Source organism: Ochotona curzoniae, unplaced genomic scaffold (assembly GCF_017591425.1).
Source record: "Ochotona curzoniae isolate NIBS_2020 unplaced genomic scaffold, NIBS_Ocur_1.0 scaffold_4701, whole genome shotgun sequence".
NCBI lineage: Eukaryota > Metazoa > Chordata > Mammalia > Lagomorpha > Ochotonidae > Ochotona > Ochotona curzoniae.
In genome coordinates, this window is record NW_024467122.1 from 39,239,243 (window position 1) to 39,255,964 (window position 16,722).

Consider the following 16,722-nt stretch of genomic DNA (forward strand, 5'->3'; position numbering starts at 1 on the left):
TGCTATAGTTCTGAGTTTGACTCTCCAGACTTATGACCTTGACACTTTGGGTGTTGACACATTCCCATTTTATAGATGAAAATACTGAGTCTACCATGTGCTTATTGTCCATATTCTGCTCCTCCTGTAGGTATTATTCGTTGGCTCAGGCTGTTGGGGGGAGCTGAACATGTCACTGGCTGAGGTGCATTTGCAGGACGTTGAATGCAGGTGGAATGGCTGGGACTCACCCCAAGTGCACTGCTCCACTGCTGTGCTCTACACCTGATCAACTCGAGACTGGCACTCCTTGCTTCCCTTACAGGTGTCTGCCATGAGGACTCATTTTGTCATTTTAAGGAGTTTCCATTAATTCCATCTCATTTGTTGAAGTTTGTTCCTTTTTTTTTTTTCCTGGATAGCCTCTTCTTTTACCTACCCTGGTTTCAACATTTGTTCATCTGGATCCAGATCACAGAGGCTATCCTAACGCATGCCTAGGTAATTTGGAACCGTGGTTCTCTCATTAGCTGCTTTTTTTTTTTTCAAAACTCATTTCAGAGCTTACATGAAAACCTGAGTCTCCAGCTCTGGTCCCTAGACCAGTGGCATCTAGGAGTGTGTAAGAACCCCAGGGCTGCTATAAACTTCCCTAGGCTCCACCTGCAGTTTAACCAGATCCCCAGGTGATTCACAGGCACTCTGAAGGTTGAAAAACATGGACTAGGTAATATCTAAGACCCTTACAGTTCTAGAAGCCTCTGCTATGTCACAACAAGCCTGTGGTTTCCTGTGTGGTCCCAGTGTGACTTTCCTGTACCTTTGTTTCATTTCTCCTGCAAGATCACCCTTCTCTCAGAGCATTGTCTTGTAATATGCTTTAGAACAGGGCCTGGCATACAGATCCTAAACACTGAGTATGCTTTCAGGAACAGTGTGGCTCCTGGTTCCACCTTGGGCGCAGAGGCCAGTGTAGCAGGGCCACAGCACAACGGAATGATACCGGCTCTGTGTTTCTGATTACGTACTTGGTAACTTTAGGCCTAGATGTAACCCTGAACAATTTGCCAAGATCCTACCTTTTCAGGACCCTAGGACAGAGGGGCGGAGGTCCGTTCTGGTGAGTCCCACTGATGGGACTCATTGACAGAGCTGTCTCTTCCAGGGGCTGGAAGAACGGGAGCTGTTAGATGGAAGCTGTAAAGATCAGTGGGAAATGACAACAGCACACTTTTTTTTCCCAGCACAAATCTTGTATAAAAGGAATGAGCATCTCATTAAGGGATGGAGCATGTGGAAGGGTTGTGGGCTGGTCTCCTGGCATGCAGAAGATGTTAGTTGCTATCAGGTGGCTTCTATCTCCTGCAAGCCCAGTGACCCCCAAGTCCCAGGTGGGTGTGCTGTGCTTTCCTGAAAGCAGTGACCTTGGTTCACATTCTGCGCACACGATCCTCCAGGGCCTGCAGCTCAGCCAGCACTTCCTTGGGCAGATCCTCATTGACCTGTTCCATCAGGTAGCTCCGGATATCACGCACCTCCTGTTCCCAGAAGTCCTTTGGGAGTGAGAACAGCTGGGTGGTGTCTACAGCCCCCAGGCCGCTGAGATTTAAGGCCCCGTCCTTCGGCACCAGCCCGATAGGTGTCTCCCGGGCACTGTCCTCCCCCTCCAATCGCCGGCAGATCCAGTCCAGCACTCGCGAGTTCTCCCCAAAGCCCGGCCACAGGAAACGGCCAGCCTCATCACGCCGGAACCAGTTGACGTGGAAGATGCGCGGCAGCCGTGCTCCCTGGCGCTCCTCCATGCTCAGCCAATGTTCCAGGTAGCGCCCAAAGTTGTAGCCGAAGAAGGGCCGCATGGCAAACGGGTCATGCATGACGATCTTACCTGAGGTGGGGGGCGGGGGGAGTGGGATGGGTGAGGAATTATCCTCCTCCGACAGGGAAGAGGTGGGGAAGGAAGGGTAATGTGTGGCTGGCAGAAGGAAGCTGTGAAAGGTTCAGGATTCTGGGACATCTTCAGTGTGCGGAAGGGAAGGAATGGGGCGCAGTGGGGTGGGAGAGAGAATGCTTCAGGGCCGGCCAGAGAGTGATGTGGGCATGGAGGATAGGGTGCGATGGGCGGGTCTCACCTTTGTGCTCAGCAGCTGCGGTGGACTCCGAGCGCATGGCACTGCCCACGAACACCCCGTGACGCCAGTTGAAAGTCTCATATACCAGGGGCACCCCTACAAAATCAAGGAACATGGTCCCAGGCAGCTCTTTCCTTGGCACCCTCATGGCCTCCCTTCTGCTGATCACTGCTCTCCGCTTCTCCAAGGACCTCAGGTGGATCCCTCCCAGCCCCCAGGGTTCCTTTCAACATTGCGTTCACCAGGGGAGATCTCTGAATGTTTTGGAAAGCCACAAGCCAAGGATCCAGGCTACGGCCCCCTGGGCTTCATGTACAGTTAGGAGTAGAGGGCAGGCAGTTGGCACAGAGGTTCAAGTTGCTACTTGGCTACCTGCATCCCATGTGGGTTTTGAGTCTAACGTGTCCCATCCCCTCTCAACACCCTCAGGGGAGGCAGCAAGGGACAGTTGAAGCGCTTGGGCCTCTGCCACCCACGTGGGAAACTTGGACTAGGTTTCTGGCTTTGGCTTTGGCTTGGACTTAAGTCCTGGTTTTTGCAGGCATCTGAGTGAACCAGTGGCTAGAGGTCTCTCCTTCTCTGTCTCTCAAAAAAAAATCAGGCAGTAGAAGGAAAGTGAATAAGCAGGTGCACCTTAATACGAAGATAAATATTTAACCAAGAAGGCAGTCAGGCCCACATGTTGCTACCTTTGGGTCTGCGGCCTCCAAAGATGATGGCATCAATGGGGACTCCCTCGGGAGCCTCCCAAGCCGGGTCCATGATGGGGCACTGTCGGGCTGGGGCACAAAAGCGAGAGTTGGGGTGTGCACAGGGCTCCTTGTCACCTGGCAGAGGAAAAACAAATTCCATCACATTCAAAGTCATGTCCGTTCCCAACACCCACATACATATATGTAAATGCAGAATTGCACAATTTCTTTCTGCCTCAATAATTTTTAACAAATTTATGCAGTAAGGATAAGATAGAAGGGGGCCATGATGTCTCCCTCAAAAGATGAACTTACGGGCCTGGCACAGTAGCCTAGCAGCTGGAGTCCTTGCCTTGTATACACCAGGATCCCATTTGGGCACTGGTTCTAATCCTGGTGGCCCTGCTTACTGTCCAGCTCCCTGAAGTGGAGGACGGCCCAGGGTCTTGGGACCCTGCACCCGTGTGGGATATCTGGAGGAAGCTCCTGGCTATTGGCTTCGGATCTGCTCAGCTCTGGCCATTGAGGCCACTTGGGGAGTGAATCATCAGATGGAGGGTCTTCCTCTCTGTCTCTCTTCCTCTGTGTATATCTTACTTTCTAATAAAAATAAATAAATCTTTAAAAAATGAGATTACTTATCCATAAGGGTGCTGCTAGTCAAGCTGTGTGAGAAAAAGAGTAGGAGATAAAAAGGGGTTTCGCAGGCCAGTGATGTTTATGTCCAGCTCCAGGCATCTGCCGTTGACTAGGGCTCAGTGGCATGAAGCTGAGTGTTTGGTGTATAAGATGATCATCTTCCCCCAGAAACTACGGAATTAGCATGTAGACAGATACCTACACCTAAAGCAAAGACTGAGATGATCAGATCAGTATTTCAGACAGTCACCTCTCCACCAGCCATCTGGGGAAGTCAGAACTATCTGTCTGATAGCTCTCCTGAGCTATCAAAGCAGACAGGAATCATTTCCAAAGCTAAGGACACTGTGGTGATTTCTCTGGGCTGCTCTGACCCTAAGGATGCAATGACAGGGCCCGAGAAACTCGGAAAGCAACATTACCTGGGCAGATGTAAACCAACGAGCCCTGTTACCAGGCCCCTTTGGGTGCTCTGGAGAGTGAAGCAAGTGACCAAGTGAGTGGCACAGATGTAATGCAGCACAGTGGGGTCACTGGATGGACACCAGCCTTCTTCATTAAAGGAGGTTATCAGACCTGGGGGTGAGGGAGCCCCAGGGCCAGCACCCCCTGCCTCCACCTGCTTCTGCTCTTCCATAGTCCCATGCAAAATCCTGTCATATGGTTCTACTGTTGTGGGAACTGCAGCTGGGTCCACTGTGGCCTGGCTCCACCCCTGAATTCTGAGATGATGAAAGGGTTGGGGAATGAGCCTGTGGGAAAGGATGAAAGCGGTTCGGATTTTCTCAGTTGGGTGGAAAGACTGAGAGGGACTTAATAACGGTGCTAGAGAAAATGAAGGATGATTACATGACGAGGGTAACCCCTGGGCTAACCTGGGACGCTGCACAGTAAGCTTGAATGCCACCAGGCCGCTCTCCCCCACCATGCTCTTTGCCTCCACAGGCTCTCTAGCTGTAGGTCACAGAACACCAGAGGCCCAAAGTGCAGCGTCGTGGGTGGCAAGGGCAGCAGTGGAGTCTAATGACCGGGTAGGGAAGCCAGCTTAAAGCACTGGGCTAGCCAAGTTTGGGAGAAGGACTAAGATCAGTGTGCCGGAAGGACAGGTCAAGGGGGAGGGTAACAACATTGACCTTCAGACAATGGTTATTGTACAGAGGACAGCAGGAGCCAAGCGGCAGGAGGGCTGGCCAGAGGAGGTAGGACTTCTGATTTCCTTGATGGATCAAATTTTATGGATTGGGCTCTGAGCCCAAATCTTTCTTAGCAATTCTCAAAGCAGTATTTTTTTCCTTTTTCTTTCTTTCTTCCTCTCTCTCTCTCCCTTCTTCTTCTTTTTTTTAATGCAACTTGCATTTTTTACTGATAATTTACTATATATTTGGCATTGGGGCAGACCCATTTAATCATTGCTCAATGTAATCCTCCAATATTCTTATGAGACAGGTAGTATAATAACTGCACCCATGCAACCAAAAGGAAGATGACATGAGGGAGGACAAGTAACTTTGCCAAATCACAAAACCAGTATCAATGATGTAGCTGCAACACGAACCAAATTCTTCCCCGGGGTTGGGAACTGCCAAGATTTCCAACTCCTTGTGTTTCCTGCAGACCTCAGATGACTACTGGGAGCTTTGTCCATGACTTCCCCAACCCACCTACCAGGCTTCCAGGGTTTTCCCAGCCAGGAGGTCACAGTGACACCAGCAGGAAGAGGCTGATCAATGCCCTCCCAGTACACGCCTCCATCGCTGGTCTCAGCCACGTTGGTAAAAAGAGTGTTACTCTGGATAGTGGCCATGGCGTTGGGATTGGTGGTGGCAGAGGTGCCAGGGGCCACGCCAAAGAAGCCGTTCTCAGGGTTGATGGCCCGCAGGCGACCTGTTGTGAGGAAACATGAAATAAAGGGAGGCCAACACCAAGGGAATTGAGATGTGAAGCTGAAAGTTTTGATCTACCCCCAAACCCACCCCATGGCCTTGAACTAGACACACTAAGAACAGACTCTGTGGTTCTTGGCTGGGAGGCATGGGCTGGCTTGGGTATTGAGCATAAGGTTCTCATGTACAATGTTCACCACGAACACTGATAGAGCCAGAAGCCAGGGCATTGACCCAAGGGGCCCCTCACCGTCACTGTCGAACCGCATCCAGGCAATGTCATCCCCCACACACTCCACTTTCCAGCCTGGGAGTGTGGGCTGCATCATGGCCAGGTTTGTCTTGCCACAAGCACTGGGGAAGGCAGCTGCCACATAGCGCTTCTTTCCTGCAGGGCTGGTGATGCCTAGGATCTGTGCATGGAGGATAGAGGGGACATGGTTGCCAATAGTCGGGTTTGGTTGGTAGGAGGCAGGACATCCCAATGTGCAGTCATTAAGGTACATGCACTGCCCTGCCACCCAATAGCCTAGGACCAAAGCTTTGGGCAGAGTCCTTGTTCAGGAAACTGACACCAGGCAAGGGGGAGGTGAAGCTGAGACAAAGGCGGAGGCAGATTGGCGCAGATTGGCTCAGATTGGCCCGCCCCTGCTCTAGCCCCTGCCATCGCCTGGATCCTCACCAGTCCCTCACCAGCATGTGCTCGGCCAGCCAGCCCTCATCCCGGGCCAGGCGCGAGGCGATGCGCAGGGCAAAGCACTTCTTGCCCAGCAGAGAGTTGCCACCATAGCCGCTGCCGAAGGAGACGATCTCCCGCTGGTCAGGCACATGGCCAATCAGGGTTTTCTCTGGGTTGCATGGCCACTGGCTCACTGGATCCCCTGGGGACAACGGGGTCATGGGCTACTGGCAGTGACATCAGGAACTGGGGGTATCGGGGGTGAGAGGGATCAGGGAACACACTCTGCAAGGGCAGGCTAAACCCCCACCAACATCCTCAGAGCCGTCAGCTCCCCAAGCCTTCTGTGTTTGGGCTTGGGAGGCTGATCTGGAATTGCAGCCTTACCCTGCACTCAGGCTGCTGCCCTGCAGCCTGGGGTTCAGGATTCAGCAAGGACAGGTTTCCAGGGTTCCAGGGTGTATGGGATTTGGGGTTTCCTCTAAGCACTGGAAGCTCCTTTGGGCAGAGCAGGGGCTCACCTGGCCCAGTCAGGGGTTGACCCACGGAATGCAAACACTTGACAAAATCGCCATCTCCCAGGGCCTGAAGCACGGGCGTCCCCAAACGTGTCATAATCCTCATGCTGGCCACCACATAAGCCGAATCGGTGAGCTGTACCCCAATGCGGGCCAGTGGGGAGCCCACGGGGCCCATGCTGAATGGAAGCACATACATGGTGCGGCCTGCAGAAGAGGAAAATGTGCCCTGGGTGAAGGCATCCAGACCTGGCCTCTACCCACCACGCCCCTGTCCCTGGGCTCCTGCCCTGATTACCCCGCATGCAGCCTGGAAACCTCTCATCCACAGCTTGCTGGAATTTGGCCGGGGACATCCAGTTTCCCAGCTGTCCACGGGCGCCGCCAGCTGGTAGGGGCACTGTGTCCCGCTGAGAGGGGGTAACAATCACTGTCTTGCTCTCCACGCGTGCCACATCCTGGGGGTCTGTGCGGGCCAGCCAGCTGGGGGAGAAGATGTTGGCAGGAAGACAGTGGCTAGTGACTCTCCATTGTCCCCAGACTTGCTTCTTCAAGGTCAAGTCTGACTCCAGATCGTCTATTGGCCTTATTTGTTCCCCAACCAATCATACCTCAGTCTCTCCCTTGTCCCATTTAAGGGATGCTTTCCCTAGGCCCTGGGCCCCTTAGCCAAAGCTCCCCGAATTGGGAAGAGGGGGAAGAGGAAGAAGGGAGGAGGAGGAGAAGAAAAAGCAAAGCTCTTCTTTACCTCAGCTTCCTCATTTATTATAAATGTCCAATGTAACTTCAAATAGTTTGTGGAAAGTGTAATTAAAAGATAAGCTTATTTTGGCACAAAAAATTTTGTAATTCATGCACAATAAGGAGTCTTGAAAAAGTTTGTGGAACATGCACATTATGGAAAAAAATTTGCATGGATTTCAACTTTTGGCACCAAAATGAACTTAATTTTTTTGAAAAAAATTATTTATTTTGAAAGTCAGAGTTACAGAGTGGGAGAAAAAAGAGAGAGATCCTCTATATGGGTTGGTTCACTTCCAAGATGGCCACAATGGCCAGCCAGCCAGCAGCCAAGGGCTTTATCCTTGTCTCCCACATGGATATAAGGGGCCCAAACACTTGAGTCATCTTCTGCTATTTTCCCTAGGTGCATTAGCAGGGAGCTAGATTGAAAATGGAGCAGCTGGCATGTGAATTGGTGTCTATATGGGATGCTGGCATTGCAGGTGGCATTACCTGCTTGGTCATAATGCTGGCCCCAATAAAACTTCTCTTTAAATGGACTTTTTCCATGAACTTTTGGAGTATCCTTGTACCAACCAATCCCAGTTCCTGCACCTGTTTCCCCTCAGGCCTCCTATTCTTGCTCATTCTATTGGGATGGTATAAATTCAATTTTTTCTTGGTAAACCCAATATGGCCCCAATGGAAGCAGATGCCTTGTCTCACAGGTTGCTGGGTTCCAGGCTTACCAGTTATCATACTTTGAGAGTTTTCGGATGAGGCCCTGTTGTTCCAGCAGGGCCAGAATGGCAGTATTCTCTGCCTCGGTCCCATCACAGACATGGATGCCCTCTGGTTGGCATAAGCGGGCACTGCGTTCCACAAAGTCTCGGACTCTAGTAGGCAGCTGGCCCAGATCTCCACTGAGCATGCGTAGGGTCTGGATACTGCGGCGTGATGACCAGCCCCAGGGGCTCAGTCCATGCCAGCTGAGCCTGCAAGACAAGAAACAGGGAGGTGATGAGCCCATTGCTGCAAGGGTAGGCAGATGTGTGTGCGTTTGTGAGTGAAGCCTGGGACTCCCTTGGGGCTGAGTTAAAGCACGCCTGGGTGCAGGAACCATAAAGAGCAAGTTGGGGTTGGTGTGTGGGATGAGTGTGGGCCACAGGCATCTTGTGGCTTTTATGGGAGTCATTTCCTGGTCTGCATGGGACAGGCATGGCTGAATGTGCACCGAGGCACCTGGGTAGCCATGTGGAAGTGCACCTGTAGGTCTGCTGATGCTCACACTGGCATAGCCCATGCCCACGTCTCAGCACGTCTGCTCAGTGTTTAGAAAGAAGCAGGGTGTAGAGAAATGATCCAGGGGATATAGCTCTATGTGTGCAGATCCTTCCTCATTCATGTTCTGTCCTCAAGCATAGTTGTCAGAGACCAAAGACACCAAGCAGCCAAATTGCAATTTTCTGTATGTAAACTCAGCAACTCTGTTTTTCTTTTTCCACGTCAGATGGGTAATGTGCCGATGTCGTAACAAGGTTGTCTCACGCAGAGGCACATTATCACACAGACGTGTGTTAACCCAATCATCACACTTAAGAACCACAAAAGGATCTGTTTTTCTTTCTTTTTTTTCTTGTTGGTGTATATGCTGTCAGACTGTGAAAAACCCTGACCACTGGGAAATGAGTGTCACTGGCTGGGGCTTAGGCTTTAGTTCCCAGGGGGAAGGTTCTCCACTGTCTGTTCTGTGACACTCCCCCAGAACAAGAGAAGTAGGGGCTCTGTGACTGGCTTGGATCCAGGGTGCAGTGACCCAGAGGGTGCAAAAGCCAAGGTCTCACTCATCAGAAACTGCCCCCCCCAAAACAGGACTGAGGGGAGCAGTGCCTTCCTTTCCCTCCTTGGCTAGAAGCCACAGGCCTAGGGAATGGTCCAGGGTAGGGTGGGGTGGAATGGGGTGGCTGGGCCACTAGTCTGCAGGGAGCTCTGTCTAGGAGGTGAGAGCATGGGGAAGGCTGGCTGACGTGGAAGCTGAAGTGGTTTCCACTGGTCAGAGCAGGATGGGCATCGGCATGGCTGGGAGCGGGAGCCTGCCCTACTGGGGCCAGGGTCTGTTCCTGCCTCAGATGCCTGTCCCTGTGCATTCTTCTTAAAGGGATTGCCCCTAGCCCCGGAAAACTGCCACCCCTCTCCCTGGATCTCTTGCAAAGCACCCACTCCTTCCTCCTGTCCCCTTCCAAAGCAGAACCAGCTGTGGACAGACTTGGGGATCAGTTCAGACTCTGCGATAAAAGCTGGGCAGGAGACTTCGGGAGGGACAAGAGGAGGCTGCACACGAGATGGGAATCTAGGTAGGACGCCACTAAGAGCCCCTGGCCTGGGCAGGGGAAGAAGGCGGCCATGCAAGACACGAAGGCCATTTGGTCCCCTCCTCCCCCACTTGCTTCCCTCTCTCCCGCTGGCTCCAGGTCCCTCTGGCGGGCGTTGGGCTTCCTGCCAGGTAGCAGTCCGGGAGTGGGGCCCAGTCGGATGTTTACCTTCTACCCCCTTTAGGGAGCTCTGGACTCAGGGGCCCCAGGGGCTGGCGCACCTTGGTCCTAAAGCCCCCTCTGACTCCTCACAGCACCCCGGGGCGCGGACGAGGACTCCCCCACCCACCGGGCTCTGAGCACGTTCTAGCTGCTGCGAGGGCACCAGCAGCCAGGGCGAGCGGGCAGGAGAGGAAGTTCTGAAGTGGCCGACAGAGAGGGCGCGGAGGGGGAGGAGCGCCCGGGGACGTGCGGGGCCGGCGCGCGCGGCCGCCAGACCTCGGGCAAGGCGCACGCGGCCGAGGGAGGCAGGAGTGCCTGACCAAGGTCTGCCCACCCGCTTCCCCCAAACCCCGGCCCGTCTCCGCCAAGGATGGGAAGCCGGGGTACAGGCGACCCCGAGGGGGGCCACAGCAGCGGCAGGTGCGGATCGGCCCCCAGGCTTTGGGCGGTGGAGGGCTCACTCACCGCAGGCCGGGGCGGTACGCTGCGGCCATGATACCGGGGCGGGGGGCTGCGGGTGATCAAGGAACCGAGAGGAGCCGGGACTAGGGGACGTGGGAGACGAGCGGCGAAGCAGCGGGAGCTGAGGCTGGGCGGGAGGCGCCTAAAAAGGAGGCGGGCGGGCCAGGGGCGGACCCTCGCGCCCCACTCTCCGCCCTGCCCACAAGCCCCGCCAGCTCGGCCCGCAGACGTGCTCCCAGGGCGGTCGCCGGGCCGCCCTACATACTAGCCCAGGAGCCCATTTCTGCCATTGGTGGACAGCGCCGGCTCCTCACTGTCCCCAAGCAGGCCCGCCCCCACCAGGCCCCACCTCCCCGCCATCCCGCCGGTGATGTAACTTTGAGGACTCTTGCTCTCTCCCGGGAGATAGCAATTGAGAGACACTGGGAGGCAAACAAGCTGGAAAAGAGGGAGGAGGCGGCCCGGGGTCCCTCGGTGTTGTTAGCTGAAGTCGGGGGGTTGGGGAGGGGAGCATGGCCTTACCTGTCACTCACAGCCCGGGATTGTTGTTCCCCAAGGTTCCAATGTTAAGGCCCCCCTTTTCTTTCTTTAACTTACCAGGACCCCTTTCTTCTGTACTGTTAAGTGGTGATGGTGGGGACTCATCTGCTTCCTCCATGAAGCTTTCCGGGGGAAATTTCTCAAGAGGTGTTGCTCTTCAGTCTTTTCTCTGCAATGTGAGATCACTGGACATTACCCCAAACGCCACAGCACCTGACACGTGGCATAGTCTTAGCCCCTGCTCCCCCTCCTTCTGGGAGTATCACCCTGACTTTCCTTTGGCGGGGGTGGGGGGAACCATCTGCTTTTTCTTGTATGGTGAGGTGGATTCAAGTCACGCTTCCTTGGAGGACTCTCACCCCTCAGCCAGTTTGTACATTTCCTGCTCCCACCACAGCCTTTGGGGTGTCCAGGTGGAGCGGGGGAGTGAGATCCCTCTGTAAACTTGGAGAGGAATTGTTTCTGCTGACACTGCTAAGCTGGCAGGCTATTGGCCTCTCTAGTTCAGGTTGGCCCCCTGGGAGCCTGCTGGGGACAGAGGGTGGTTGATTATAGGAATCAGTACATTTCTTTGCTTGCTCAAGCTATTTTTTTTTTTTTTGGCAGAGATTTATTTTTATTTGAATACGGAGAGAGAAAGAGGTCTTCCATCTGCTGGTTCACTCCCCAAGTGGCTAAAATGACCAGTGCTCGGTCAATTTGAAACCAGGAGCCAAGAGCTTCTTCCGGGTCTCCCGTGTGGGTGTAGGGGCCCAAGCACTAGGTCCATGTTCTGCTGCTTTCCCAGGCACATTAGCAGGGAGCTGGAAGGGAAGTGGAACAGTCAGGATATGAATTGATGCCCATAGGGGATCCCAACACATGCAAGGCAAGGACTTTAGCCACTAGGCTACCGTGCCTGACCTTTAAGCTGAGTTTTAAAAACGATTCATTTATATATTTGGAAGAGTTTTACAGACAGGACGAGAGAGAGAAAAGAAAATCTCTCACTTTTAAAGATTTATTTTCCTTTGGTAGAAAATCAGATATAGAGAGAGGAGGAGGAGAGAGAGAGGACGATCTTCTGTCCGTTGATTCACACCCCATGCAACCTCAATGGCCAGATTCGAAGCCAGGAGCCTTGAGCCTCTTCCAGGTTTCTCACACGAGTGCGGGATCCCAAGGCTTTGGGCCATCCTCCACTGCTTTCCCAGGCTACAAGCAGGGAGCTGGATGGGAAGTGGAGCTGTCAGGATTAAAACTGGCAGCCATATGGGATCCTGGTGCATGCAAGGCAAGGACTTTAACCGCTAGGCTATCGTGCCAGGCCCTCTCTCTCTCTCTCTCTCTCTTTTTAAAGATTTATTTATTTTTATTACAAAGCCCAATACATACAGAGGAGTAGAGACAGAGAGGATGATCTTCCATCAGATGATTCACTCCCCAAGTGACTGCAATGGCTGATGCTGTGCCAATCCGGAGCCAGGAACCAGGAACTTCCTCCAGGTCTCCCACATGGGTGCAGGGTCCCAAGGCTTTGGGCCATCCTGTCCTGCTTTCCCAAGCCACAAGCAAGGAGCTGGATGGGAAGTGGAGCTGTCGGGATTAGAACTGGCACTTATATGGGATCCCAGCGCATTCAAGGCAAGGACTTTAGCCACTAGGCCGCCGCACTGGGCCCTCTCTCTCTCTTTTTTTAAACATTTATTTTTATTGGAAAGGCAGATTTACAGGGAGAAGAAGATACAGAGAGATCTTCCATCCAACAGTTTGCTCATTAAGTGGCTACAATGGCCAGCGCTAAGCTGGGCTGAAGCTAGGAGCCAGGAGCTTCTTCTGAGTCTCTCACGTGAGTGCAGGGCCCCAAGACTTTGGGCCATCCTCTATTGCTTTCTTAGGCCACAAACTGGAAGTGGAGCAGCCAGGACACAAACCACCACCCATATGGGATCCTGGTGCATGCAAGGCTAGGACTTTAGCCACTAGGCTACCACTCAGGGCCCAAAGAGTGAGAATCTTCCAGCGGATTAATTCACTCCAAATTGTTGCATCCTGAAACCAGAGACCAGGAACTCCATCTGGATCTCCCATTTGGATGACAGAGACCCATGCACTTGGCCATCTTATACTGCTTTCCCAGGCTCTTTAGCAGGGAGCTGGATTAGAAGTGGGGCTTTGGAAACTTGAATTGCCAACTCATACTGTGTGATGGCGGCATCACAGACAACAACTTAATGTGCTGTGCTGTAACTCTGGCCCTTGACATTAATTTCATGATGATTTCTGCCAGGTGCAATAAAAACAATCTGGATTCTCAGATTTCTGAGTCCTGTGCTGGCTTCCAGCAGTGGGCTTGCTGCTCTTTGCTGTGTCTCCCCATTCCAGCATCAACCTGCATGCAACATGGTCTCTTCCCTCAGTCCCAGCCCAACCCTGCACACCTAGCTTGTTGTGAAGCAGCTGCCCTCTTGGCTGCTGTTGCATTCTAAAGGTGTACACATTCCTGGGAATGTGGCCGGCCTTCTGAAAGTCATTTACACTCATAATCCTGCACCTGTTCCCATGGTTCTCTGTCTCAGAAAATGGTCCCACTGTCTAGCCAGTTGCTTGAAGGGAGTCTGCAGAAGTCTAGACCATTCTTATCCTCCACAGGTAGTCGGACCCCAGGGCCTTTGGATTTGTGCTTTCTGATTAGCTCTGAAACTGTGTCTGTCTCTATGCCCGTTGCTTCAAGTTCATGACTTATCTCTCCCCTGGCTCCAGGTGTTAGTTTCCAAGACGCCTCTTGGCTGCTTGCCTCTCCAAACAGCACTCCCTTTCCCTTGACCCTGTCACACCTACACTGTGCACATAAGTTCCCGCTGGAGACTTAAGAGAGGGATATTGTCTGTGCAGTGGCTCCGTGCCAGCTGCTCAACGTGGGTAAGCTCATTGCGTCTCCCAGCAACCCTGTTTGACAGGTGTGGACAGCGAGTCTTAGAGAGGTTGTGCTGTTTGCTCACCATCACACATCTGGTCAGCAGGAGAAATAGAAGCAGAATCCAATTCTTTCTGACCCTAATGACCAAATCTGCTCTCTTACAGTCTTTTCCTCCCTCCTTGACTGATTATTTTAAAATTATATCCTATCACTGTCTGTCTGAAGACCCCTCCTGGGCTGCCAATTGTGTGGCACCTGATGGTCTTCATGATCTGGCTCCAAATGATTTAACATTACCCTCTCATCTCTCCATGTGCCTTCTTTCCTCTTATGTGCTGAGCTCAGCATTCCCAAGGCATCTCCTAGAATCTTTTCTCCCCCCTCAGAACTCAGACTCAGAATCACCTCCAGCTCAGCGCATTTCTATTGCTCTAACAAAATGTCTGAGACTAGCAATTTGTAGAGGAACAGAAGTTTGGTGTGTGGCCCTGCAGGCTGGGAAGTTCAAGAGCATGGCGCTGAGCACATGGTGAAGGCCTCATTGCTGCTCCTGTATCTGGGCAGATTAGCATATCATGGGGAGATACAACAAGTTGCCAGTGCAGGACTGTTCCCTATAATGCCATAAATGCTACCACAGGGTCCCTACCCTCATGGCCTTCCCAAAGGCCAATCCTCCAACCCCCCTCAACATATAAATTTGCTGGCTAAGTTTCCAGCACGAACTTTTGGAGGGGTACCTTAGAACCACAGCAACTTCCCATATGAGCCATTCTGGTATATCGCCTCTTAGCATTAACATCTATTTCCTTCTCTGTATTGGTTCTGTCCCAAGTGTGTGCCTATATTTCTGGGCTCACACTTCACTGCAATTATTTTAGTGTTTCTTTTTTTGTAGTGCCAGGACGAGGTGGACAAAGTCAGCCTGGGCCAATGATCCACTGGTGTGTGGGAGAACTGCCACTGGGAGGAGACTCGATGGAGGAGCTTGGGAAATTCCTCCATTGGGATGCAGTCTCAGCAGGTGAGTGCAAGAAGCAAGGCAAGGAGCAGCCTAGACAACGCTAGGTTACAGAACCCACCAGCATACATGTGGATCAGGTCTGGGGACAGACCAGTATGGGCCAGTACATAGCACCAACTGGGCAGGGGGCAGTAGGAGACAAAATGAGCTGCAACACCAGCTAGTTCACATTAGGACCAGAACAGCAATCAGACTGGGCTGGGATAGGCTGTAGCACCCATCAGCAGGAGCTGGAACAGGGGGCAGACTAGACTAGGCCAGGCTGCGTAATCAGATTGTGGATGCTGAGGTGAGGCGAATCATGCCAGCTTGGGCCCAGTGGTGGCTGGGTTCGTGTGTCCCAGGGATGAGGAATCTGACAGGCCTCAGGTAGCTTGGCATAGATCCTGAGGTCCACCTGTGTGGTGGGGGCTGGGTTCCTGATCCCAGGGACTGGGGAACCTGTGGGGCTTGGGTCACCTGGCCCAGATCTGGGGCCTGCTTGTGAGGTGGGTGTGGATTTATAAGCCCCGGGGGTGGGGGATCCAGCAGGGCCTGGGTTGCTGGGCCCAGGTCCTGCCTACTAAGTGAGTGCTGAGTTTGTAAGCCCCAGGGGTGGGGGACCCAGCAAAGCTTGGGATGCTTGGCCTGGGTCCTTGGACTCGCTGCAAGAACATGTCCTACTTAATGAAAAAGGCAGAGCAGTGGACACAGGCCCTGTTGTAAAAGGAGAATATGGTAGCTCATTTGGTGCTATAGCAGGAAAAGAACACAGCTAACTGGAAACTAACCCAAACAAATGATGACAGCAAAAAATCTTGGTGACTGAGGCCAATGGACATTGGAGGGTGAAATTATCCTTGGATTGGTGACATTGGCAGCATTTCAGAACTATCCAAACTAATTGGACAAAACCCTCGAAATATGTACACATTGAGAAACCGAGTTGATATGAGGTGGCAGTTCCTCCTCCCTGAATACTGGGACATGTGGAAAGTCATGAGTGGCTTCCCCCTTTGTCTCTCTCCTTCTCCCAGAAGCAATAAGAAGAAATAGCAAATTTGGAAGCAATAAGTACACCCAATTTTCCCTAAACCTTGATCCTTCCCAACCTGATCCACCATGTAATCATTATAAAAAATAAAATTTATAAAAAAGATTTATTTTCTTTTTATTAGAAAGTCAGATATACAGAGAGGAGAGACAGAGATCTTCCATCTGTTGATGCACTCCCCAGGTGACCGCAAGGAGCCCGGAGCTTCTTGTGGTGGGTCTCCTGCGTGGGTACAGAGTCCCAAGGCTTTGGGTCATTCTCTGCTTCTTTCCCAGGCCACAAGCAGGGAGCTGGATGGGAAGTGGGGCCGCCAGGATTAGAATCAGTGCCAATATGGAATCCTGGTGCGTTCAAAGTAGGACTTTAGCCACTAGACTACCATGCTGGACCCTGTTTAAATGTTTTTATAATCCTCACTGGGATATTACATCATTCAGGGAAAGACCTCAGTTTTACTTTGTTTTGAATCCCAGCTCCTAGCAGTATCTGACCTATAATAGATACTTAAAAGTTGGTTGAAGGGAAGAATGAACAAGCCCTGCATTTCAGACTCTTTCACCACCCTTGCTTCCTTCTAAACTGTAGGCAGACTGAGTAAGGGCTCGTGTCAGAGTTTTCTTGCACTTTTTTTTTTTTTAAGATTATTTACCTGAAAGGCAGCGTTACATAGGGAGATACACAGAGATCTACCCACTGGTTGGTTCACTCCCCAGATGACCACAGAGGCTGGAGCTGGGCTGGTCTGAAGTCAGAATTCTGGGCTGGTCTTCCATGTGGGTGCAGGGGTCCAAGGATTTGGGCCATCTGCTTCTGTTTTCCCAGGCACCTTAGTAGGGAGCTGGATGAGAAGTGAGGCAGCCTGGACTTGAAGTGTCACTCATATGGGATGCTGGCACTGCAGGAGGCTGCTCCTCCTTGCACTGTTGGTTTCCCTTTACCTGCTGCCATTCTTCTTTTTTTAATTTTAAAAGATTTGTTTATTTTTATT

The 16,722-nt window shown here is 52.2% G+C and overlaps 1 protein-coding gene and 1 pseudogene across 2 annotated transcripts; both read right to left on the reverse strand.

The window, feature by feature from the left end:
• Positions 1-1,236: 1,236 nt before the first annotated feature.
• Positions 1,237-10,365, reverse strand: PCK2 (phosphoenolpyruvate carboxykinase 2, mitochondrial). Of its 2 annotated transcripts, XM_040969543.1 has the most exons (11): positions 10,242-10,365; positions 7,992-8,237; positions 6,818-7,002; positions 6,523-6,726; positions 6,016-6,203; positions 5,573-5,735; positions 5,105-5,323; positions 2,798-2,935; positions 2,109-2,204; positions 1,395-1,864; positions 1,237-1,349 (listed from the first exon to the last, which is right to left on the reverse strand). In XM_040969543.1, the coding sequence occupies exons 1-10, from the start codon at positions 10,268-10,270 to the stop codon at positions 1,410-1,412; spliced, it is 1,923 nt and encodes a 640-aa protein (XP_040825477.1). In that variant the 5' UTR covers positions 10,271-10,365; the 3' UTR covers positions 1,237-1,349; positions 1,395-1,409. The 2 variants fall into 2 exon arrangements, with proteins under 2 accessions (XP_040825477.1, XP_040825476.1); XM_040969542.1 differs by having other exon boundaries at positions 1,237-1,864.
• Positions 8,747-8,856, reverse strand: LOC121149701 (annotated as a pseudogene).
• Positions 10,366-16,722: the final 6,357 nt, after the last annotated feature.